Raw genomic sequence first — 26,151 nt, 5'->3', positions numbered from 1 at the left:
TGTGTTTATTTTTGTTTTTTCATGTTGCTACCAAACTTTTATTTGTGGCTTATGTTCTATTTCACAAGGCCAGTACTTCTCTTGTTTACTTTGTCCTATGTTAGTTTAGACTCTTCATCTCTCACTGCTGTCAAAGTCTAGTAACGGACCTCCCTACATTCTGAAGCTCAGTGAGAATGCTCTTTCTGAAATGAACATCTGAAAGTGTCACTGCTCTGCTACTACAGCTCTTCAGAGGCTTGTCATCACATACTGGGCAGTGCACAGTCTTGATTGTTTGACTTCTGTGTCCCTTTCAGCCTCTCACCTTCTCAGCACCTCCTTCCCCCAACCCTGCACTATACGCTCCAGCAGTCCTCAAATTTCTGTCTTGCCCTAAACACATCATGCTGTTTCATTCATCTGTGCCTTTACATTTCCAATTCTTTAATGTAGAATGCTCACCCCATATCTCCCCCATCTTACTGGGGAGTTGCATTTTAACCTTTAACAACTTTCCAGAGGTCCCTCTTTTCTCCCTCCCTTGTAGAGATTCTACCAAACCTTTATTTACTCCCACTGAGCTCTGAGCTCCTTGAGGGTCGGGGCCATGTCTTATTCATCCTTATGTCCATCTGTGCTTAGGACAGTACCTGGAGCACAAATTACATTCATTTGGTAAGCTTTTGTATTAGTTATGTTTCATTAAAATCATATATATTACAGTGATTTGTTTACATGTCTGTCTCCCTGCTATGGAGAACTCTTGGAAGAAAAGAAGTGAATTTTATTGATACATAAAAATCCAAATATCCCAGCACCTCAAGTAGTGCCTGTGAGAGTGGACGCCATATTTGTTCAATTGAATTAAATAAATTCAGGTAGGACCTACTCTGAAATCTGCTGACTTTCAGGCTCAATCATTCAGAGGGCTATTGACTTGGAAGATCCCTAGGAATCCTTTTTTATCTTTAGTTTTTGGGATTACCTTGTGTGCTATTATTACTGTTTTTCCCTTCAGGTTTATTGAGATATAATTAACATAGAACATTGTGTAAGTTTGAGGTGTACAGCATAATGATTTTATATATATACATGTTCATATGTTTATGTATATATTTGTTTTTTTTAATTAATTAATTAATTTATTTGTGAGAGAGAGAGAGAGAGAGAGAGGCAGAGACATAGACAGAAGGAGAAGCAGGCTCCATGCACTGGGAGCCCGATGTGGGATTCGATCCCGGGTCTCCAGGATTGCGCCCTGGGCCAAAGGCAGGCGCCAAACCGCTGCACCACCCAGGGATCCCTATATTTGATATGTACATAGGGAAATGCTTACCACACTAAGTTTAGTGAACATTTCTATCACCTCACATAGATATAATTTTTTTCTTGTGATGAGAACTTTTAAGATCTACTCTTCTAGCAACTTTCAGATATATAATACAGTATTGTTAACTGTGGTCACCATGCTGTACATTACATCCCTAGAACTTATTTACCTTATAAACTGCAAGTTTATACCTTTTGACAACCTTCATCCATTTCCCCCACCTTCTTGTTGCTGTTTTTTTTAACCTTTAGATGTTTTTCATCCTATTTTATAAAGGTAGAATACATGTTGACTGGGGGAAAAAAAAGTCAAATAATATCAAATGATGGAACTTGAATATTCTCTCAGTCCTGCTTCCCAGAGGAAACCACTGATAAGAGTTAAGTGTGTGTCTTTCAAGACTGTTTTTACACATACACACATAATTATTTTTTACAAAAATAATGTCACTGAGTACAAAGTTTTGTAAGTGTATTTCAACAGTCAGATTAGGGTCATGTTCCATGTTATAACTTTGTTTCTGGGCTGGACAAAGTGCTATTCTTAGCTGACTTATTTTACAATCCAGTGCTCAGTCCTCACACTGCTTGCAAAGAAGAAAGAGCTCCTATACCCACAGGGGTTGGAATATATGACCCTGCTGCAAGTAGAAAATATCTTTGGAGTCTTATTTGTTTTGTCTTAAAAGATGGTGTAGGGGCCCCTGGGTGACTCTGTCAATTAAGTGTCTGCCTTTGGCTCAGGTCATGATCCCGCGGTCCTGGGATGGAGCCCTGTGTCAGGGTCCCTGCTCAGCGGGGAGTCTGCTTCTCCCTCTCCCCATCTGCCCTTTCCCCACCTCATGTGTGCTCTCTCTTGCTCTCGCTCTCTCTCTCAAATAAATCAATTTAAAAATCCTTAAAGAAAAAGTTAGTATAGATCTTGCTTTTGAAGATACATCTCTGTTTTCATAAAAAACAAGGAAATCCTAAACAAACAAACAAACCTAAAGTAAAATTGTCAGTCCAGGAGGATATGCCTATTTGTCCTCTGGGCTTCAGGGTAGCCCCAATATATTGCCAAGTACTGTTTGTGTATACTCCAGTGTAAGAAATACAGTGTTAGGCTTTCAAACAAAAGTAGCTAGGGATTTCCCACAACTTAGGAAGGAGGGAGCAATAGATGGTACTGGAAAAATCATTTTCACAGTTAGCTACAGAATAAGGGACAGGATTAGGAAAGGAACATTTTGAAAAGAAAGGAGTTAGAATAGAGAGGTATTATTATAAGAGGGTTACTGATTAAGAGAATGGATTTAAGGTTAGAATTAACATAGGTTTGAAACCTGGCTTTGCTGTTTACTGGCCTGTGACCTTGAACTATTTCTTTAACCTTACTGAGCATCAGTTACCTCATATGTAAAAGGGCATTAGGAATAGGATAGTAATAATGGTGCCAAAATCATAGGACATCTATGAGGATGAAATGATGATGTATATAAAGACATTTAAAGTGCTTCTGACCTGTCAGAATTGCTCAATAAATTATAGCTAAAGGGAGGAAAGTAGAAGATTCTTCTTTTTAGTTTACATGAATTTTTAACCTATATCTTGGAAAAAGAGTCTCAGATAGGTCTTCTATCAAGAACCAACTCAGTCCACCCATATCTCTGCCTTGATGAGAGAATAATGAGCACACTTGTCTCATTTAATATCTAATTCCTCCTCTCACACCTCTCCCTCAAATCACATCCCCATTATTACTTCCTGTCATTTCCAGTTTCTGTGCCCCCATTTCTGCTAAGAAAAGCAGAAGTGAGGGAAATATGAGGGTTTGGGGATTTCTAAAAACTGTTCCTAAGTTCTCGTTGTTACCTTATATTGAACTGTAGCTCTGTGAATATAACATTTGCTGGATCTTTTCTCTGGGAAACAAAGGAATTTCCCCATTAGCTTTGCATTTTAACTTATTAGAGGATGAGAATTATTGTATTAGGCACATACAGTATGAGAGTTATGCAGATGCAAGAGTTCATTACATCAAAGAAATTCTCTGTTGTTTTATTTTTCACTCTGCATTTTGCAAATGGGGAGACTCAGGCTGTTGACTTGCCTCAAGGGTGCAGGTATATTGCTGACCCTGAACTGCTGGTTGTTGTTGTTGTTTAATATATTTGAGAAAAAAAGAGATTGTACGTGAGCAGGGAGGGGCAGAGGGGAGGGATTAAGAATCTCAAGCAGACTCCATACTAAGCCGGAGCCCCACTCAGAGCTTGATCCCAGGACCACAAGATCATGACCGGAGCCAAAACCAAGAGTCAGACACTCACCCAACTGAGCCATCTGGGCGCCCCCTGAACTGTTAGGTTTAAACATTTGAGGTTGCTCTTTTGTACCTCAAAAATGATAGAATATGAAGACCTTCATATGATTCATATTACAAAGCTTTTGTGTGCATGTGTGTGTAACATATCATAAAGAACACTTTAAGCGTAGATATATAGTGTACACAATAATGATAAAACTAACTCTCCTGTGCCTACCAGTCAAATTAAGCCGCTGTCTGTGTGCCCTAACTTATTTTTCTTCCTCCTACTAACCTCTTCTTCCCCCCATTCCCACAGCCTGAGTATGGTGTAAATAATTTCCTTGCTTTTCTCTATTTAGGTTTGAAAAACTGAATAGCAAGTTCAACCCTAGCTGTGTAAGGAAAGAGCAGTATTGCCACTATTAGATGACAAGTCCCCAGAGAAGGTGAACAGAATCTTTGGTTCATGGCTTCTCTGAGCTTGTAAGAGCCCTTTCTGGGGAAGTAAAGGCTCAAGGTTATGCACAAGCATTAGGAAACAGAGGTTTTACCTCAGTGAGGGCATCTGGCAGAGTTGTAGTTTGGATCAGTTACACAGCATTTGACAGAAATATGGTCAAACACAACAGGCTGCTGTTTACTACCTCTAAACTCGCATGGCTTTCCTCCAGATTTTAGGAGTAGATCAAAGCAAAAGCTTCTTGCATTTTCAGTAAAATGCAAGTCTTCACTGCAGCAGGGCATGGAGTGGGAGTATAGTAACTCCAGACTATGGTTAAGACAGTATAAGCTCATGCAGGCATTCTATGCTTAAATAAAAATGATGATGTGATGGCAGTGGGGATCGTGGTGATGACTGTTCCAGTGTGGCTCTCGCTTGAGTCACTTTCCAATCTGGATTGTTTGCCCTCCAAATCTGATACACAGCCATTATCCTGGAATCTTTCTTCATCATCCTCCTCCACTTCCCACTGCCTCTCTCCTATATTAGATCTGTTTCCTGTCTTCCTCTTTCTTGGGCTAGTGTCTTTAGTGGAAAACATTCTCCAGGAGCTTCTTAAGGAAGGATGCCTGGGAGGTAAAATTTTGGAGCGCTTTCATGTCTAAAAATGTCTTTATATTATTCTTATATATGAAGAGTGGCTGAAAATAGATCTCTAGGTTAGAAATAACATTGCTTTGTTTCCAGTGTTGGAAATCTGAAAACTTCTTTTTAAACTTTTTTTGCATTTATTTTATGCAGAATTTACTCCTGGGCCATAAGTTTTTGTTTCCTCTGGGATATCTTTTTCTTCTGTGTAACATCCTCTTCTGGCTTAGGGACAGTCTGCTCTTTTTCAGTAAGGATGATCTCAGTATGGCAGGGAGAGCTCACATATGGGTGAATCTGCCCGTGAACCCTGTAAATTCTACCCCGCATGTTGGGGGTTTTGTTCACCTGGATGTGCTCAATGACACAGAGACAGAGAACCTACATCTAGACCCTTAAGTTCAGCATTACCCTCTGCATTTTTAAGAATGTGCAGCAGAAATTCAGCACTCTTTTTGGGCCACCGACCCTATCTATATCCAGCTCCACTGTTTGGCCTAGACACACCTACCAACTCCACCATTGTAGCGACAGAATGGTACACATTGCTTTTGCAAAGTGACATTCTTCAGATACTTGGTGGCTTTTCAGATACGCATCCTCTTGATGGCCTGGGCAATTTCACATGTGTTCTTAAAGGAAATATGAAGATTGAACCTCTTGATTTGCATGATTTTGTAGGTTTTTCTGAGTCATGTAAGTAGCAAACCATTTTCAGAGATCATCTCAGGCTGCTTATGGGAAGAGTAGAAATCTGAAGACATTCTGATGCCTGATCTTTTCTGTATGATCTGTTTTTTCTTTCTGGAAGCTTTTAGAATTATCTTTTTTATCTCTAGTATTCTAAGCTTTTATAGTAGTATGACTTGATATGGTCTGTTTTGCCATCCATTGAGTTGGGTATACAATGGACTATTTCATTCTAAAAACTCACTATCTTTCTGTTTTGGGAAATGTTCTTTTATTTTCTGGTGACTCCTTCTCTCTGTTTTCCCTGTTTGTTCCCTCCTACCTTCCTCTCTCCCTTCTCCTCTCTCTCTCTCTCTCTCTCTCCCCAGCTTCCCCCCCCCCTCCCCCTCTCTCTCTTATCCAGATGTTAGCTCTCCCAGGCTGGTCCTCCAAATTTCTTACTTTTTACCTCTTTTCTCCTTTTTTAGGAAGTCTTCTCAGTGTTCTACCCTCTGTTGATATATTATATATATTTTTTTTTTTTTTTAATTCATGGTAGCAGCCATGTTTTAATTCCTAAGAGCCCTTCTTTATTTTCTTCCTTTAGAAAAAAAAGCATAGTGAATATATTGTCTCATGGAATTTTTTTTTTAAGATTTATTTTGAGAGAGACAGAGTGTGCACATACATGTGCAGGGAGAGAGGCAGAGAGAAAGCATCTCAAGCAGACTCCCTGCTTAAAGGGAGCCCCACAGGGGCCTGATCTCATGACCCTGAGATTAAGAGTCAAAGGTTCAACCAACTGAACCACCCAAGTGCCCCATTATCTCATAGGATTATAATGATGGGTTTTTGGGTTTTTTTTAACATTTTGTTAATTTATTCATGAGAGACACACACAGAGAGAGGCAGAGACACAGGCAGAGAGAGAAGCAGGCTCCTTGCAGGGAGCCTGATGTGGGACTTGATCGGAGGACCCCAGGATCATGCCCCGAGCCAAAGGCAGACGCTCAACCACTGAGCCACCCAGGTGTCCCTAATGATAGGTTTTTGTAGGGGTTTGCCTTCTCCCTTTATAGTCTTTTTTGTTTGTTGGTTTTCCTTATTTGTTTTAGACTCTTTCATTTCACAGGCTCTCCACCCTGTGATAATTCTTTGCTATCTGCTTATGATTAAACATAATCTAACGATGATTACAAGCTCTAAGTGTGTAGGTGGGGTTATTGACTGTTGACTTCACGGTAGGGTGATCTGGGTCAGCCATTTGTTGGGGAATTCCCAATCAGTATCTCTAGGGTTTTTTTTTCCTTTGCCCTGGTCAGATCCCCAAAGGAGAGTTTCCAGTCTCTTAACTGCAGGGTAAAGGCCTTACTACTGCAGTTTCTGAGAGCAAGTAAGGAAACAGGTCTGAGTTTCTCTAGGTTCTAATTTCAATATGCATATATTCACATAATCCTTATTTTCAGTATGGTACGCACGCTGTCAAATGTGCTTGTTACACCAGTCTAGAGATCCTTTGATTTACCACATCCACGTAATGAACCTTCAGACGTCCTATCCCCACCTCAGCAGAAGCAATATGGATGTGGGGCGAGAGGGAAAATTTAAGAATCTGATGCTGCTTTAACAGCTTTTACCAGTTCTCCTGAGTTAGAACATATACTTCCATTTAGCCTGCCACCTTTGCTTTTAGTTCTGGAGAAATTAGGTTGGTTCTTAGCTTATCCCTCTTTAAGTTTGACTTTGTTGGATCTGCAAAGTTAGTTGCCACCTGTCCATCTCTTTCCACCTTCCAAATTTTATTGCTGTTATCTCGTCTCTTGTTCTCCAAGTTCTTGTGGGTTTGTCATTTTAGAAGGTTGTATATTACAGTTTTACTGGGATTTCAAGTGGGCTTAATATCAGATGCATGTGTTCCTTTTGTCTTCTTAACCTGAAAGCTTATGTTCTGCTCTTAACAAGTGCTGACAGAGAGATTAACATAAAAATCACCCAAGTCTGTGATAATACCAAAAGAATCTCTTTTTTTTTTTTCAGTTTTTTTTTTTTAAAGATTTTATTTATTTATTCATGAGAGACACAGAGAGAGAGAGAGAGGCAGAGACATAGGCAGAGGGAGAAGCAGGCTCCATGCAGAGAGCCTGACGTGGGACTCGATCCTGGGTCTCCAGGATCACACCCTGGACTGAAGGCAGCGCTAAACCACTGAGCCACCCGGGCTGCCCCATTTTTTTTTTCAGTTTTGATTCTCTTTCCTTTTTAGTTTTTTTCGGGGAGATGGGGTGGTGGTGGATGGATACAGTGAGGTTTGGGAGGTCTAAATGTACTAATCCAGCCTGTACTGTCTAATAATATCTAGTATTATTCAGTTCTTTTCCATATACTTTGTAGCTACGTTAATCCTCATAATAATCCAGTTTGTATCTCCATTCTACCAATGATGAAACAGAGGCCCAAAGAGGAAATGTAAACTTCCAAAGTCACACAGTTCTGACATAGTGGAACCAGAATTTGAATCCAGGTAGCCTGACATCAAAGCTTGTTGCTTTAATTACTATACTATCAAATACTAGGTATAAATTGGAAAAGTCTCTTTTATGCCTTTTATGTTTAGTTTCTTTTATGTTCAGTTTCATTTACTATATAAGCCTCTCTTACTGCAGAAGTGTATAACTGACATGAAGCATCTATACAAGGGGTCTTTTTATATTCTTAGGTCTTTTGTATATTTTGAATTGACAGGATTACTCCAGAAAACAAAATTAATAGCCAAAGTGTACAGTTGTATGTGGCTCGTACTAAAACAGAAGCTATATGAATCAGTGCGGCCATGGAAAGGCTACACAAATTTTCAAGCCTCCACAGCCCCCTCATCTTATTCTTTCTCTTCTAGTCATTAAAGAGTGTCTATGATCCTGAAAGTATTTACATACTTTCCCAGTGTGAGCAGATTACTCCCTGTACATGAACTGGAACCCTGGTGGAAATTTTTAATAAATTTTTGAAAATGGAAATTAAAATGCATCAGAGTAAGTTAATTTAATCTTCCTGAAATTAGTTTTCAATCTTCAAAATACTGTCCTTTTTTACCTCACAGTGATAAAGGAAACACAAATGTAGAGAAATTAAAAAGACCAAAGAATGCATGTAAATGTTTGGAGAAAAGTCATACTATGAGTCAGGAGCCAATCTTCTGTCTTCTAGACAGTGCTGATTGTCAGCTAGCGGGGGAAATCCATCTTGGCCAATTTTAATCATTCTCTAAAAGGCTGGACAACTGTGTGGGTGCTAATGGCTTGGAGAGACATGGTACGCAGGAAAAACATCCCACACTTGACAGGATGTTCCCAAGTCAGGAAGGGCATTTCTCTTCCTCCGTAGACTGTTTCATTGACTAAAGACAACATGAGATCATTGAAATCTCCCCAAAATACCAAAGACTGACGAAAGCAGGATATAGGACATGGTGAGTCTAATGTAAACCAGTGGGATCATTTACGACATCATAATAAAGTTGATAGTATTTTATGCATCTGCTTTCTTCCAAGAGACTTAAAGAGCTTTATAGAGTCAGTCAGTCATCAGATTTTTAAATCTTCGGTGTTCAGAGTACATGGTTCCCAAGGATAGGAGCAGGACTCTGCTTCAGTCTCAGCGTCTCCTCCCTGAAACTCCACTACCAGGCTTTTGAAGCTTCCACTTCTTGAGTACCACCCAGTGAAGTTTCCCTCCCCCTCCTCACCCCAGCTTCTGCTGCTTCTCTAAAACATTTCCTTTTTTCATCTTCTTCCAATTCATTTTCATCAAATGTTAATCTGTGTCATATGTGGTATTTGGTTCCTGAACAGTTCTAGCAATAAAATGTCATTAATCTTCTTTAAGTAAAGAATGATCTCTCTCTCTCTCTCTCTCTCTCTCTCTCTCTCTCTCTCATTCTGTGTAAGCAGCAACAGCTGTTCTAGGTAGAACTAAGGCTAAGACCACACCAGTAAGTAGTTGGCAAATGAAAACGTGATGAGAAGCCTTGAGCCACAACTTTGATGGGTTTCCTGCACTCCTTCCTTGGTGGCATTTTCAGAGGAGCACAGAAAAATACTGAATCTAGCAGTCACCTGAGGACTGTCTCTAGGGCAGGAATTCTCTTCCCCATACTTAGCTTAAGAGAATAATGAGAGTTACAAAGACAAAGAAGAGAATGAAACTGGGTATGAGCTTACCCACAGCTAGTAGGAACACAGAAACAAGTAGAAAACTCCATTGCTCTAGTGTAAGTTATGACTTGCCTTGTTTTTTTCTGCTGCAAACTTTGTGGAGAGCACAGTGTGTCAATTTATAACACTGTGTAGTCTTCTGAGTCTGAGAACATTGTCTCTATAGAGTTCATCAATCATTATATCTCTAAAGTTACTTCATGTTCTCTTGGGAACATGGGAAATAATTGTCAAAATTAATTAATGCACATGAAAGAAAAGGATCCAAAGAATCTTTATTCACTTTTCTTGCTTTCTCTTGTCTGCCTTTAACATAAACCCATTGTATCCCAAAACCCAGCCAAATTCAAATAGGAACCCTCCACCTCCCATCCATCCTAGTTCAAGCCTGGAGTTACCATGAGGTTGTCTTGAGTGAAGCAATAGCATAAAAAGTAGATGTGTATTTCCTGGCTTTAGTGTCCAAAAAAAAAAAAACTATGTAACTGATCTTAGAAATTGGTATTCTTTTATGTTGAAGCCAGATGTAGGCAGTTTGTGATTATTTTAAGAATTTCTGTTTCTTATGGAATTTTAAGTCTCTCCACTTAGAAATAATGGAAAATAATCTCTTTAACATCAACATTCTATTTTTTAAAAGATTTTATTTGTTTATTTGAGAGAGAGGGAGAGAGCGGGCATAAGTTGGGAGGAGGGGGAGAGAGAGAGGGAGAAGAAGACTACCCACTGAACAGGGAGCCCAACGCAGGGTTCGATCCCAGGACCCTAAGATCATGACTTGAGCCTTAAGATATTGAGCCACACAGGCACTCCTCAACATTCTATTTAAAGTTAATCTGCTTTCCTTTTGCAGCTCAGGTGCTGAACTTAATAGCTGTGTATATGTATAAAGAGAAGACAGGTCAAGGACAAAATCACTTCACATCTTCCTCAGTGTGAGCACTATTTACATGGTTTCATCTGAGAAAAATGAGGCCTCCAAAAACTTAGACCATTCAAGTACACAATGCCTTGTTCCTCAAACACCCCATCTGATCACTGTTTGCACCTATAACAGCTACTGACCGTTTTCAGAGAGAACAATTTCTACTTTAATCAAGCTCCTCTTCTGCATCAGGTCCTTCAAAGAAAATTGTCCACAGCTAAATGTAGGAATCTTTGGCCTTCCCATTTCACACCTCGAATACCAGCATCAGAAGCTGCCAGAGAATGACACAGGATGCCTTATTCACTGGGTACTGTGGGCTCTGACTAGCTGGATAGAATTGGGGAAGGAACTGCCCAGAGATAAGGCTAAGATAAGTAAATACAGCTTCTCCTCACTGTTCCCCGACTGATGCATTAAAAGGAGAGAGATTGGACTGAAGAAGGTAGAGAGGTAGGTTGAGGAAGAGAACATACTTCAACACTAACCTGCAGCCTCCCAGGGCCACCTTACCGATTGGTTGGTTCCAGAAGTCATTAGAAAGGGGAGACATTGCCAGAGAGAGCATGCCCTGAAAGCCACATGGTTTTAAGATACTTTCTCCAATGAGCTTTTCATATAGGAATTGTATGTGGCTGTGATGTCATTTTACATTTTTGTTGATGACTTGACAGATAAAAATGTTCATAATACTGTTAAGGATAGTCAGGGAGAGGAAAGAGGAGAGGGGGAGGGTACCTTATTTCACATTTAAAACGTAAAGCAATCTGAGCAAATAAATAAAATAGGAATTTGGAATTCCTGACAAAGACCTGGATCCTGACTTAGATCCAAACCACAGATCCTATATTGATCTAAATTTGGAATGGTATCTTCAGTAGGAAATAGGGAGAGTGATATTAGATGAGTGATGTTTTGATTATGGTTCCACCTGAAAGTGCCTTTTGACCAAATGTTAGTGTGGAACAAGGAATGATCATTACTCACACTGACCTTCTTACTCAGCCAGGACGCTGAGTGCTGAAAATCTCCCTACTGCGCAGACCGCTGCTGCCTCTAGGCACTCCTGGCTTCTACCGTCTTCTGGGTTTTTACACTGATTGGCTTGCTCTGTGAGTCTACAACCGGCTCCCACTTCCAGCCGTACACCAGCTGCATCTCCTCCCTGCCTCTGCCCTTGAGCCTCCAGCTTCTCGCCACCACCACCCCTTTGCCAATGACTCACACAGAAAATAGAAGCTGTTAGGAGGAGCCACCTCTTGTTTCGACATAACACCACACACACACACACCACAGTCAAACCAGTTTATCTCTGCTCAAATCCGCCTCTGTGCTAGAGTTCTCTCTCCTACCGCTTTTCTAGAGTCTCTTGCTGCTTTCTCCCAAAACCAGTTCCAGCAATCATCCCCTCTATGCCTGTACCTTCAGCCTCTACTGTGCACTTTATCTGATCAGAATATGAATACTGTCAGGTTTCTTCCATCTTTAAAAAAAAAAAATCAACCACCTACTCCCTTCATAACGAAGCTTCTGGAGGTTGGAAGTTTTGAAGAGGACGTACGACACAGTTTCTGAAACGAAAAAGCGGAATTGATTGATATCTTTGGTGAGCAAAATAGAGCTATGCTCGTAAGACACAGTCTCTCTAGATAAAGCAAACTGTAACCATATGTAGTTTAGGAAACTGACTGAAATCTCACTCTTGTCACCATGGTGTTGTCAAAGTGACTCCTTCAAGTTGCAGGTCGCACTTTGGTGTCTCTAAGCATTGATACTTAACCTCTCCTTTCTTCTAGAAATGCTTTTATAGTCTTTCTGAGAGACTTCTGTCTCTTGGTTTTGCTTTCATCTCTGGCCATTCCCCAAGTTTATATTAAATTCTTTTCTTATTCTTGTCTTCAAAAAGTAGTATTCCTCGTGTTTCATCCTCAGCTTTATTCCTTTCTAAGTCTGTATCCTTCCTGTGATACCTCATCTACTCCCTGATGGCTCCAAATCTTTATCTCTGGCCCAGACTCCTCTGCTAAATAGTGGAGTCACAAAACTGGCTGCCCATTGGAAATCTCCCACCTGGGGATATCATGAGCTTTTCTTCTCATAGATCTTGTCTTGGTAGCATCATTTGTCCAGTTGTCCCAGTCTTCCTTGGATTTTCCCTCTCTTCATATCCCACATGTGATCAATGATTAAGCCCGATCACTTCTGCTTTTCTCCTGACTCTCAGAGGGCTCTCTTCTCTCCATCTTTACTACCAGGTCTCATCTCTTACTTGGATTACCACAGAAGCCCCCTACTTGATCTCCTTGTCTAGCTTTCTTGCAGTTTACAATTTTGGTCTCTAAATTGGTAGTCATGTCATGCTCCTGTTTTCAATCCTTTGTTTTCCCCCCATTGCTTTGAGGTGGGGAAAGATTCCATATCACAGCTTACACAAGGACCTTTGTGATCTGACCTCTACATTCATTTCCAGCCTCATTTCTGGCATTCATCACTGTCATCCCACACTTTGGCTTGAAACACATTTGACAGCTTGCAGTTTCTCGAATTCAGCGTACTTAATAGAGACCTTCCACCTTCAACATGCTACTCCTTGTCCTTGGAAAAACAGACAACTGGAGAGTATGTTATATGGGGATGCAGTCAGCAAAATCTAAGTGTGGGAAATTCTGTAAGACAAACAGCTATGTTTCTTTAACTGCAATCAAGCAATTGCAATATATGAAGCTTTTTTAGATCCTGATTTTTTTGAAAACTGTTTAAAAAAAAACATGACTCAAGGAACACTATATATTTGATATTAAGGAAGTGTTAAATTTTTAGATCTGATAATAGTGTTGTGCTTTTTTTTTTAAAGATTCCTTATGTCTAGATGTACGTACTGACATATTTACAGAAGAAATGATCTGATATTGGATTTGTTTCAAGATAATCTGAGAGGGAGAATAATCTGGGTGGGGATATAGATGAAATTGGATTGGCCATCAGGTGATAATTATTGAAGCTGATGACAGGCACACAGCAGTTCATTATGCTATTTTACCTACTTTTGTTTATATTTTTAGATTTCAATAATAAAACTTTGTTTTATTGAAATATACATAATGTAAAATTTATTTTAACCATGTTTTGTAGTTTCTAGTTTTTATTTAAATTCCAGTTAACAAATAGTATAATATTAGTTTCAGGAGTAGAAGTTAATAATTCATCACTTACATTATAACCCACTGTTTTAACTGCTTTTAAGTATACAGTTCAGGGATCCCTGGGTGGCGCAGTGGTTTGGCGCCTGCCTTTGGCCCAGGGCGCGATCCTGGAGACCCGAGATCGAATCCCACGTCAGGCTCCCGGTGCATGGAGCCTGCTTCTCCCTCTGCCTGTGTCTCTGCCTCTCTCTCTCTCTCTCTCTCTCTCTCTCTCTCTCTCTCTCTGTGACTATCATAAATAAATAAAAAAAAATTAAAAAAAAATACCATCAACTTTAAAAAAAAAAATAAATAAGTATACAGTTCAATGGCATTAAGTACTTCACATTGTTGTACAGCTGTCATCACCATTCATCTCTAGAACCTTTTCACCTTCCCAAACTGAAATTCTGTATCCATTAAATAATATCTTCTCATTCATCCCACCCCTACCCCTTGCAATTATTATATTTTCTTTCTCTATGAATTTGACTACTCTAGGTACTCAAGTGGAATCATACAATATTGGTTCTTTTGTGTCTGGTTTAATGCCTTAACATAATGTTAACATAAATGTCTTCTAGGTTTATCCATGTTGTAGCATGTATCAGAATGTTATTCCTTTTTAATAGGAATATTATTCTGAATAATATTCTGAATAATATTCTGCTGTATGCCTTTACACATTTTGTTGTCCAGCTGTTGTTAGACATTTGGGTTGCTTCCAAAACTTTTTCCAGACTGTATCTGATAATGAGTATTTTAATATAGGGTATACTAATTATAGGTATCCTGCTGAAGAACTGGCATGAAACTAATTTCTATAGACATCAGATCCCAAAGGCTTAAGGGCTTTTGAAGATCTACAGTCCACACAACCCAGGAAGTGCCAGAGACTGCAGGCTTGGGGTAACAAGTTAAGAATAGGGAAAGGAAGTTACACTTGCTGTTTAGGATTACTCAGAAAAGCTCTTGCTCTCATTGGCCTCTACCACCTCCTGGGCAGCTTTTCTACTGCCTGAGTATCCCTACGCAGTTATTTCTAACACATGTAACCATGCCAAATGTATTTTTACCCTAAGCTCAGGAACTACCTTTCAGCATTTTTATGCCAAAAATAAGTGTGTCAGGCAGCCCGGGTGGCTCAGTGGCTTAGCACCGCCTTCAGCCCAGGGTGTGATCTTGGAGACCTGGGATCAAGTCCCACATCGGGCTCCCTGCATGGAGCCTGCTTCTCCCTCTGCCTATATATCTGCCTCTCTCTCTCTCTCTCTCTCTCTTTCTCTCTCTCTCTCTCTTTCATGAATAAATAAACAAAATCTTTAAAAAATAAAAATAAAATAAATAAATAAATTTAAAAAACAGTCCAGAGTGGATTGTGGCTTTTATGGTCAGGACTGCCCTGAGCTCAAGAAAATTCTTCATCTTTCTCATCTAAACCTATTTCCTGCTTATGGTCTCAGGAGAAGATTGCCTTTTATATCTTATATTAACCATCCAGCATGCATTGGATATTTGTCACAGACCCCTTTGTCCTTAGAACCTCCAGTTTGTTTGGCTTAGAGGTTTTGTTTTTTGTTTTGTTTTGGCTTTTTTGTTTACTTTTTATTTTGAGGTCATCGTAGATTCATATGCAGATATAAGACATAATGCACAGGGATCCCATGTATCTTTTACCTACTTTCCTACAATGGTAGTATCTTGCCAAACTGTATTATCACAATCAGGATATTGACCTTGATAGAGTCAAGATAGAGAAATTTCCATCACCACAAGGATCCCTCCTGTTGCCCTGTTATAGCCACACCTACTTCCTGCCTGACCTCACCTCCAACTTAGCCTCCAGTTGCCACTAATCTGTTCTCAATTTTTAGGATTTTCTCATTTCAGAAATGTTATATAAGGGGAATCGCAAGTACATAACCCTTTCTGTTTGGCTTTTTTCACACAACATAATTCTGTGGAGATCAATCCAAGTTGTTGCAGTATCAATACTTTGTTCCTTTTTATTGTCGATTAATATTCCATGATCTAGATGTACCAGTTTGTTTAACTATTCACCTATTAAAGGACATCTGGACTGTTTCCACATATTGGCTATTAAGAATAAACATAAGTAGTTAAACATGTGTACAAGTGTCTGTGTGAACCTAAGTCTTCATTTCTCTGGGATAAATGTCCAGAAACACAATAACTTGGTCACATTAGTAGTTGCATGTTTAGTTTTACAAGAATCTACCAAACCGTTTCTAGAGTAACTGTACCATTTTACATTCCTACCAGTGGTATATGAGTGATTCAGTTTTTCCGTATCCTCACCAACATTTGGTGTTATTACTATTTTTTATTTTAGGCATTCTGATAGGTGTGTGGTGATACCTCATTGAGTTATAATTTGCATTTCCCTGATGGCTAATAATGTAGGATATCTTTTCATATACTTGTATATCATCCATGTCTTTGGTGAAAGGTCTTTGGGGTTTGTTTTGTTTTATTTTTAAGTAAACTCTACCCCCAGCTTGGGGCTTGATCCCAAGATCAAGAGTCGCATGTCCTACCAACTGAGCCAAAGGTGCCCCAAAAGGACTTTGTTCAAGTTTTATTTGGATTGTTTGCACATTTTTTAACTGTTTTGAGTTTTGAGAGATCTTTATATGTTCTAGATACCACTTCTCTTTTTTTGTATATTTTTTTATTGGAGTTTGATTTGCCAACATACAGTATAACACCCAGTGCTCATCCTGTCCAGTGCCCCCCTCAGTGCCCATCACCCAGTCACCCCAACCCCCCCACACCTCCCTTTTCACCACCCCTTGTTCGTTTTCCAGACTTAGGAGTCTCTCATGTTCTGTCACCCTCTCTGATATTTCCCACTCATTTTCTCTCCTTTCCCCTTTAATCCCTTTCACTATTTTTTATATTCCCCGAATGAATGAAACCATATAATGTTTTTGTTTCTCTGATTGACTTACTCCACTCAGCATAATACCCTCCAGTTCCATCCATGTCGAAGCAAATGGTGGGTATTCATCCTTTCTGATGGCTGAGGAATATTCCATTGTATACATAGACCACATCTTCTTTATCCATTCGTCTGTCGATGGGCACCGAGGCTCCTTCCACAGTTTGGCTATTGTGGACATTGCTGCTATAAACATTGGGGGCAGGTGTCCTGCCATTTCACTGCATCTGTGTCTTTGGGGTAAATCTCAGCAGTGTAATTGCTGGGTTATAGGGCAGATATATTTTTAACTCTTTGAGGAACCTCCACACAGTTTTCCAGAGTGGCTGCACCAGTTCACATTCCCACCAACAGTGCAAGAGCGTTCTAGATACCACTTCTTTGTTGAATATGTAGTTGCAAGTATTTTCTCCCAATCTATAACTTGTCTTTTTCATCTTTTTAACAGGACCTTTCATAAAGGAAACAGTTTTAATTCTGATGAAGTCCAATTTATCAATGTTTCGTTTTCTGCATACGGTCTTAGATGTCAAGTCTGAGAACTCTGTGTAGCTCTCTATCATGAAGATTTTTCTCCTCAGTTTTTTTTTTTCTAACTTTATAGTTTGTTTTACATTTAAGTCCATGGTCTATTTTGATTTAGTTTTTTATATAAGGTATGAGATTTAAATAGAGGTTTATTTTTTACTTATTTTTTACTTATTGATGTCCAATTGTTTCAGCAGCACTTGGCATATTTGTGTGGGTCTATTTCTGGCTCACTATTGTTCTGTTGATCTATATGCCTACCCCTCTACCGGTATCACAGAATTTAAATTACTTTAGCTCTATAATAAGGCTTAAGTTGAGGTAAACTGCTTCTTCCCACTTTTTTTTTTTCAAAATTGTTTTAGCTGTTCTTTTTTTTGCCTTACCATATAAGTTTATAATAATCCTGTCTGTATCCATCAAAAAATCTTGCTGGGATTTTGGTAGGAATTACATTAAAACCCACATATGGATTTGGAAAGAATTGACCTCTTTACTATTTTGAGTCTTCCAATCCATGAATATGGATGGTGTTGTTGAGCTCTTCCATATACTTGCTGATTTTCTGTCTAGGTCTTCTCCCAGTTGTTGAGAGAGAAGCCTCCAACTATAACTATAGATTTGCCTATTTCAGCTTTACATTCTGTCAGCTTTTGCTTCACATATTTTGCAGCTCTGTTGTTTGGTGCACACACATTTAGAATTTCTATGTCTTCTTGGTAGATTGATCCTTTTATCATGTCTAGTAATAATTTTCTTTGCTCTGACTTCTACTTTATTTAATATTAATGTAGCCACTCTGGCTTTCCTTTGAGGAATAGTTTGCATGATTTAACTTATTCTACCCTTTAACTTTCCACCAGCCTCTATTTTTATATTTGAAATGAGTTTCTTTTAGATAGTATGTAGTTGGATTATGTTTTTTAATGCACTCTGCCAGCTTCTTTTAATTGGGGTATTAAAAACCCTTTATATTTCATGTTATTATTGAACTGTTAGGATTTACGTGTGCCATTTTATTTTTTGTTTTTTATCATCTCTATTTTGTGTTTTTGTTTAATTTTTCTTGCCTTCCTATGTATGTGTATACACACACACACACAATATCACAATCTGCTGGTGTCATCATTGTGCAAGTTTTCTATCTTGCCAGATGGTCTCTTTCCTGGTGCTTTGGCTAGAGAAAATAGACCTTTGGTGGGCTCTTTCTGTCTGTACCCATCGGCATTTTGGGGTTTCTGGCTCCAAGTATAGGATATATGAGGCAAAAAGGAAATCTAAGGAACTCACTACCATGTCATTCTTCATGCCCCCAATACTCTAGCCAGTCTGGTTTTTTCTCTTTACCTTTCACAGTCTTCTTTTTCTTAATTTCTGATTTTTTTTCTTTATTTGGAAAATAGGCATAAATTTCATTTTATGCCATATTTTTTAAAGCAATATCCACAACCAACATGGGGCTTAAACTTAAAACCTCAAGATCAAGAGTCTCATGTTCCACTGACTGAGCCAGCCAGGTGTCCCTATACTGTAGTTTATATCTTAAACGTGTTTGATTTTTGGAAACATCAAACTTTCAAAGTCTTTCTGGGTTTGTTTTGTATAATATCTGGAGTTTTTAGTTGTACTTAGTGGCAGAGATAGGAAAATGTAGATTTACTCCCATCTTCCCAGAAGTGGAAATCCCTCCCATTTTTATTTTTGTTCTAATATAGAATTAATGTAAATTTTCTTTTTCTTTACTGTTCTGAGTATACCTATGACTCTGACCTAGCCCACTGGATCCAGCCTTGGAATTTACCTCAAAGGAAGTTGACTCATAGCTAGACTGTCAATAGTTTCAGGCCAGTGCTTTTTTCTGTATACCCTTCTTTCTTTCCTGTGTCTTTCATTTATTCTCCTTTGTTTGCATTGTTTCAGAGAGAGCTAGTCGACACCTCTAAGCCACAAGATGGTGCCCCAGAGCAGTTCAAGCTAATCCTTTTCTGGGCCCCTGTTTTTAACATGATATTAGTAAACTTAAGGCCATTTATCTAAACCAGAGTATAGCTCTGAAGACTCAGTTGTATTTTCCTTTAAGCCACGTCTTCCCAGTTGCGTGGAAATTTAAGCAATCAATATCAAAAAATGTTTTTGTTTGATTGAGGGGGGGCATCTTTTAACTCGGTAGGAATTCATATGGAAAATTTTAAAAGTAATTGTAATTTATCTTCAAGAATCCAGTTGCTATTTTGTAATTGGGCTCACTGAAAATAATCTGTAATTTCAACATAGCTTTAGGAAAGGACCGTTATAGAGGTGCCTGGGTGGCTCCATCTGCTAAGCAGTTAAGTGTCTGACTTGGGCTCAGGTCATGATCTCAGTGTCCTGGGATCGAGCCATGCATTGGGTCCTGCCTCGTGCTCAGCAGGGAGTCTGCTTGTCCCTCCCCCCTGCTCATGCTTTCCCTCTCTCAAATAAATAAAATCTTTAAAAATACATAATAAAGTAAGTAGATAGAAAGAAAAAGGAAGAAGAGAATGTTACAAGTACTTTCTGAAGGAGATGCACCTCTGAGTATCTTTTGAGGTATTTGGATCAATGAGCCAAACTTTCTTATAGTGTAGATGTTTGTTTTTGATTGCTAGCCTTAACTTTTAAAATGATGGCTTAAAAAAATAAATAAATAAAATGATGGCAGGGCTTCCTGGGTGGCTCAGTGGTTTAGCGCTGCCTTCAGCCCCAGGGTGTGATCCTGGAGACCTGGGATCTAGTCCCACGTTGGGCTCCCTGCATGGAGCCTGCTTCTCCCTCTGCCTGTGTCTCTGCCTCTCTCTCTGTGTCTCTCATAAATAAATAAATAAAATATTAAAAATTAAATTAAATTAAATTAAATGATGGCTTACAAGCTTATAAGATTATATAAAAATGTACGGAATAAATCCACTGTTAAATACATGTTAACAGTCTTTGGGTGGTAAGATTTTAAAGAGAGAGAGATTTTATTTATAGGAAAGAAAAAGAGAACAGGGTAGGCAGAGGGAAAGGGAGCTTAACCCACTGAGCCACCCTGGTACCCCAGAGACCAAGTCTCTTAAAATTTTGTAGGCTGAGATACCTACCATGTGCCTTATAATTAGAGAAACCTGGGAAATAACTGTTGAATGAACACAGAGGCCACTATCCCTAGCTTTGAAGGAAAGAATTATATTTTACTAGTTTTAAGCTTTGGGTTTAGAGGCTTTACACTGACTGGTCTTGGTATACTTTTCTGCTTAAGTATTAGCACACATTCAGTGGGCAAGTTGTGTCCATTCTGTCTTAATTCTAGAACTACTAATTAGAGATAATAAAACCATCTGCAATTTCCTAAAATAAGATTAGTAATGGAGTAGGATGGACAATGTAAATCCAAAGCATTAAGCAGTAATACTAAAAATTTGGCCCTTGCTAAATTTATTCTTAAATTGTTAGAGAATCTACATAGATATTATACATAACAGTGCTAAAACTATATTTGACAACTGACCAAATAAACGAATGAAGTTTTATTGATTAAGGAATTTTAAAAAATATTCTAAAAATCTACAGGGGAAGAAATTATGAGTGAAGAGAAGCTAAATTAAAATCAGTGCCCTTTCCAACCATGACTCAAAAAAATTAATTTCTTCAGTGACTTTTAACTCATGATTTTCATAGACTCAGCAATTATTATAAAGAACTTTTATATTTCTGATATTGTATAACAATTTACAATTTTTCATTAAATTCTTTTTTTTAGTAATATCCATTGATAACTTAGTTTAGTACATTGTAAATAAAAGTAATCTATAGACTTCTTATGAAAGGTTGAATGTAGGCAAGCTTACCAAAGTACCAGATTTGCTAAAAATCCAGACTTTTGAGAAGTGGTCATGTGCACACAAGATGAGTGGGAAGTAGAGAAAATGGGAGTAAATTCACTGAAAAGGAGACTAGAGAATAGAAACTGACAGAGCTTTGAGTGGAAAAAAGGATTTCAGTGAAAGGTAGCAGTCTTAACAAAATCATGACACAGAAAAGTTGGCTGAAAAGACGCTTTATAGACTAGCCATATACAAATTAAAAAAAAAAAGAAGTAGAACTCTTTATTCAAATGGAAACTTATGCAGAGTACTGATATGTAAGTATATAAAAGCTGAGCTGTTTTGGTTGAAACAGGTTGGGGACGAAAACCCATCCTTGAACCTTCCTATATCTATCCCAGTGTGCTCTGTGAAATAGACATTAAAAACAACTCATCTTGTCTGGGCTTAGAGAACTCCTCCCTAGACCCAGTGAAAAGTAGCCTGACCAGTAGGCAGGTATTAGTTAGACTTTAATTTGTAATAAGGAAGCATTTTCTTCAGGCTTACAAAGATAGAAAATTATTTTAAGGAATGTTTTCTCACCCCTTACCAGGAAAAAGTATTTTACCATTGAGTACTAGCTGGAAGAATCACTCCACTTACTTGAGATTCTTCCCTTGGCCTTCTTGGGCACTGGTTTTGTGTTTTTTAGCTCTTGGATGTGGTCTCTCAACTAGCCAAGCAGAATCTGGAACTGCTGGTCCTGGGCCGAAAGCACATGCTAACACAGCACTCCAGGTGGAGAAAGGATGAAATGAAAATGGTGCAAAAACAAGCCAGCTGCTTTTTTGCTGACAACCTGTAAGTACTGAAAGTTCTAGGTGAATTACACTAGGCCCAAGTCATCTGCTTGTTAGTTACCTATATTCACCATTTTTAAAGTGCATGTGTAATGAATCCAAAAAAAGATTTGAGGCAGCTTATAAAAATATATTTCCTACACAGGATAAATTTAAATAGATGAAATCAGGAGAAAGGAGAAATAGGATGAAGATAAAGTCAGAAGTGAGATGAGTACACAGAATGCATGCCATTTAGGTCCTACCTAAATCATTAAGCAAATATTATATAAAGATGAAAACCTTCTGTGTTCTTGGAAAACAACAGTTCACCAAGTCCCTGCCTTCATGGGATTTAAACAGGTAAACAAATTAAAAAGTAATGTAATTCTAGGCAGTGATCAAGGCTAAAGACAATAAAGCAGAGTAAATAGGTAAAAAAGGATAAGGGAGGGGGTAGGATTTGGTGGTCAGGAATAGCACATATGGTTTCTATGTATTTGGTGCCTGCCACAGTTTTATATGTATCAGGGCACCAAGTACACAGAAAGTATATATGTAGTGCTCTCATCATCACTATTATATTTCTTAGGTAGAAGAATTAGATAAATGCAGCAATAAAACCAAAAAGCCTGTTGGAAATTGGTCTCATACTTGGTTTGAGACTTGTACTTATTGTGTCCATTAAAGTGACCTTCTATGGCTTCAGATTTGAAGACTTAAGTTTTAATATTAATTCTATTTTCTACCAACGTGCCAAAGAAGTCTTTTCCGACATACATTACAGAGATTAGTATAGTGAATCCCCACGTAACTGTCACCCAGCTCCAACAATTACCATCATTTTTCTAATCTTGTTCCATTTAATCCCCTATGTTTTTTTTCTTTTTTTGTTTCCCTCTCTCTTTTTCCTGGAGATTTTTTTTTAAAGATTTATTTATTTATTTATGATAGACACACAGAGAGAGAGAGAGGCAGAGACACAGGAGGAGGGAGAAGCAGGCTCCACACCAGGAGCCCGACGTGGGACTCGATCCTGGGACCCCATGATTGGGCCCTGGGCCAAAGGCAGGCACTAAACCGCTGAGCCACCCAGGGATCCCCTTCCCTGGAGATTTTTAAGGCAGACAGATTCCAGTCATTTATCATTTCATTCCAAATAGTTCAGTATAAAATAAACACTAAATGGTCCTACCATTTGGGTCATTTGGATCAAGGCAAAAGACCTATCACATGCTGAAGTCCTAATCTCTGAGTCAAGGCAGCTACTGTTGTTCTTACAGCACACAGTACTCCAGTGGTAAGTGCCGAAGTTGAGGGTCCATTGGAGACTCTGAGTCACTGACTCTTCTCAAAGCAGGAGATGCCTTTGGGTGCTGATCTGGGTGACTTCCCAGAAGCTGCTTTGAGATACCAATTTTAGCTTTGAGGGCAGCCCATTATGTTTGGTAACTTGCAAGCAAGTGTCATCCTGCCCTGTTACTATTATGAACATTTTTTTAGTTTGAGTGAGGAAAGCGGGGGAAGGGTGTGCTCTGTGGTGGATAAGGCAAATAGGAACAGCATCTGGGGCACACAGAGACCAACTTTTGAATGGGAAGAGAGGATAATTGTTAGAATTCTCCATTTTAGTGGAAGAGCCCAATTGAGCCAAGGTGAATATTTGCATTCCCTTCCCTTTCGCTTTCCATCTGTGTTCTAGATAGTGCTGTCAATTAGCAAAGGACTTGGAGGTGGTTAGTTTATAAGCATCACTGAAATCATGTCAGTTAAGAATGCAGAGCATCAGAGTGCCTGGGTGGCTCAGTCAGTTAAACGTCTGCCTTCAGCTCGGGTCATGATTTTAGGATCCTGGGATCAATTCCTGCATTGGGCTCCCTGCTCAGTGGGGAGTCTGCTGCTTCTTCTCCTTTTGCCCCTCCCCCAGCTGGTGTTCTCTCCTCTTTCTGTCTCTTAAATAAATAAAATCTTAAAAAAAAAAAAAAGGGGAAAGAAAAGAAAAGAATGCGGAGCACCTCTAAAGAAAGTAGAATAAGAAGTAAAAAGCATGGTAAAGAATTCTGTACTCTGCTTCCTTGGGGTTATGTTTGATTGTATTCTTTCTTATGCCTGGCTCAGCTCAGAGGACGATCCATTCCTTCTCTATGCCACGCTGCACTCGGGGAACCACTGCAAGTTTATCACAAAAGATCTGATGCGGGACCACAAGGCCTGTCTACACAATGCCAAGACCCAGCACCTCTTCTTTAAGTGGCAGCGGGGACATCAGCTAGCAATTCTTAATAGGCTCCCAGGATCAAAAATAATCTTTCAGGTATGTTATTTGTTCTCTACTTAATGTCAACAGAATCCAGTATATAATAAAAATGTGGCATAGTAAAAGAATGTTGCAATTAGTTGAAGGTTCTGAATGCTTTATTTTTCTCAGCTGCAGTTTGGTATTTGGAATTAGCCAGTTCCTGGAAAGGGAAAGTCAGCCAGGGCAAAAGTTTTCATAGACCAGCCCCACATTAATTGATATATTGAAAACATCTGAGATGTCATCAGTTGTGACTTCAATTATGTTACCAATTATAACTCCTCATACATATTTTTTAATTTTCCTATTTATTTGCAATAGCTGAAAATTCCTTATCCCTTGTGGTCCATGAATACCTCTGCTAAGGAATTCCTTTTTCCTGTTAATCCACTTCAGCAGCACAGACTCAACTGAGTTCTCCTTTGATTCTAGTTTATATTCCTACAAATACAAGGAATGTCTCTTGTGTGAAAGCAAAGGGAGAAAATCCAAAGGAGAGTTATTATAGAAAAATACATTACCCAATAGTAAATATGGCCCAATGGTTAAAAAACATACAAAACAAGTCTGTATGAAAAATCAAGATTTTGGGAAATGATACAGAACAACTGACTTGGTTTTCTCAACAACAAAAAATTACAAGAAAAATAGAGATGAGAAGTAAAGGTCTAATTAAAATTAAGAGATAATTCAGCCATGATGTAACAACCTAATTTCAATGCCTATTCAAAGAAATCAACTGTAAAATATATGCATGCACATATGCATATATTTTGGATTGGAGAATATGAACAGTAGACATGATAAGGAATTATTAACTCTTAAGTATAATAATAGTATTGAACTTATATTCACAAAATAGACCCTTATCTTTTAAGGGTACATACTGAATATTACAGAAGAAGTAATATAATGTCTGAGATTTGTTTCACAATAATCTTGAGGGGTGGTATGGATGAAACAAAATTAGCCACGTGTTGATAATGGTTGAAGCTGGGGGGGTGGCTGGGAGTTCATTTTACTATTTCTCTACTTTTATATATATATGAAATTTTTGTCTCACTGATAAAGGCAAGAAAAGGGATACTATAGCCTATAAACGTGATGTTCCTATAGAGAGCGTTTAACCTTAAAATGAACCCCCCCCAAAAAAAGGAACCCCTAATACTAGGGTTTATCTTCACAGAGCTAGCTGCTTTTTGAAAATTCATTAAGTCAAAGAAAATACTCCTGAAGCAAACTGAGAAGTTGTCAGAAAAGAAAGGGAAATGGCCAGGTAACCCCTTAGTGTTCTCAATGTTTGGTTCCCTTTTTAATTCAACAGAATATTCCCAGTTATGACACAGTGGTGCAAACAACTGGAGACTCATGGCACATACCATATGATGACGACATGGTGGAAAGATATTCCTATGAAGTGCCAACCAAATGGCTTTGTCTTCACCGAAAGACATAAGGACTCTACTCTGCCCCATGCCAAACTTGTGTTTGGGGGCCCTTCTGGTTGGCATCAGAGCTCTTCAGTCAGTGCTTGTTTAGAGCATTGCTCCTGTGTGATCCAGTTTGTCCTGTTTGGTCCAGTTGGTTTGCATGTCAACAAATTGATTTTTTTTAATTAAATAAAATATAATATCTTTTCATAACAAGTTGCATTTGTTTTCGGAGACTTACCCAGAGTTGGGGAACTCAAGGTAGAATGAAGCCTGTTTCTCCTGTTGGGCCAGATATCCCACTTACTTGGGCAGTAAGTGCTCTGATATCCATTTTGCTACTCCTGACCTCACCTTTCAGGTCCTCCAATAGTGGAACCAATGCATCTAGGCCTAGGCCGCTCATGTTGTTGTGTGTGCCTTCTCCCATTTCTGGTATCTTTTCATCCTGTACAGATTATCTCCCACTCACACTAAATCACTTAATGACCTCTGATAAATGGGCCAAGATATCAGAAGCTTATTAGAGGACGCCTGGGTGGCTCAGCAGTTGAACATCTGTCTTCAGTTCAGGGCGTGATCCTGGAGTTCTGGGATTGAGTCCCACATCGG

The 26,151-nt window shown here is 38.8% G+C and overlaps 1 protein-coding gene across 1 annotated transcript in view; it reads left to right on the top strand.

Moving 5' to 3' along the window:
- LOC121493491 (protein only RNase P catalytic subunit) overlaps nt 1-25,752 on the top strand; it is a 118,189-nt gene extending 92,437 nt beyond the window's left edge. The window contains exons 6-8 of the mRNA XM_041759395.1: nt 21,684-21,832; nt 23,929-24,124; nt 25,434-25,752. Of these exons, the coding sequence (XP_041615329.1) occupies nt 21,684-21,832; nt 23,929-24,124; nt 25,434-25,565 (477 nt within the window). The 3' untranslated portion in view covers nt 25,566-25,752. The remainder of the gene's footprint in view (nt 1-21,683; nt 21,833-23,928; nt 24,125-25,433) is intronic.
- The last annotated feature ends 399 nt before the right edge of the window (nt 25,753-26,151 follow it).

The sequence above is a fragment of the Vulpes lagopus genome, chromosome 6 (genome assembly GCF_018345385.1).
Source record: "Vulpes lagopus strain Blue_001 chromosome 6, ASM1834538v1, whole genome shotgun sequence".
NCBI lineage: Eukaryota > Metazoa > Chordata > Mammalia > Carnivora > Canidae > Vulpes > Vulpes lagopus.
This window is presented reverse-complemented; position numbering and strand designations above follow the sequence as displayed.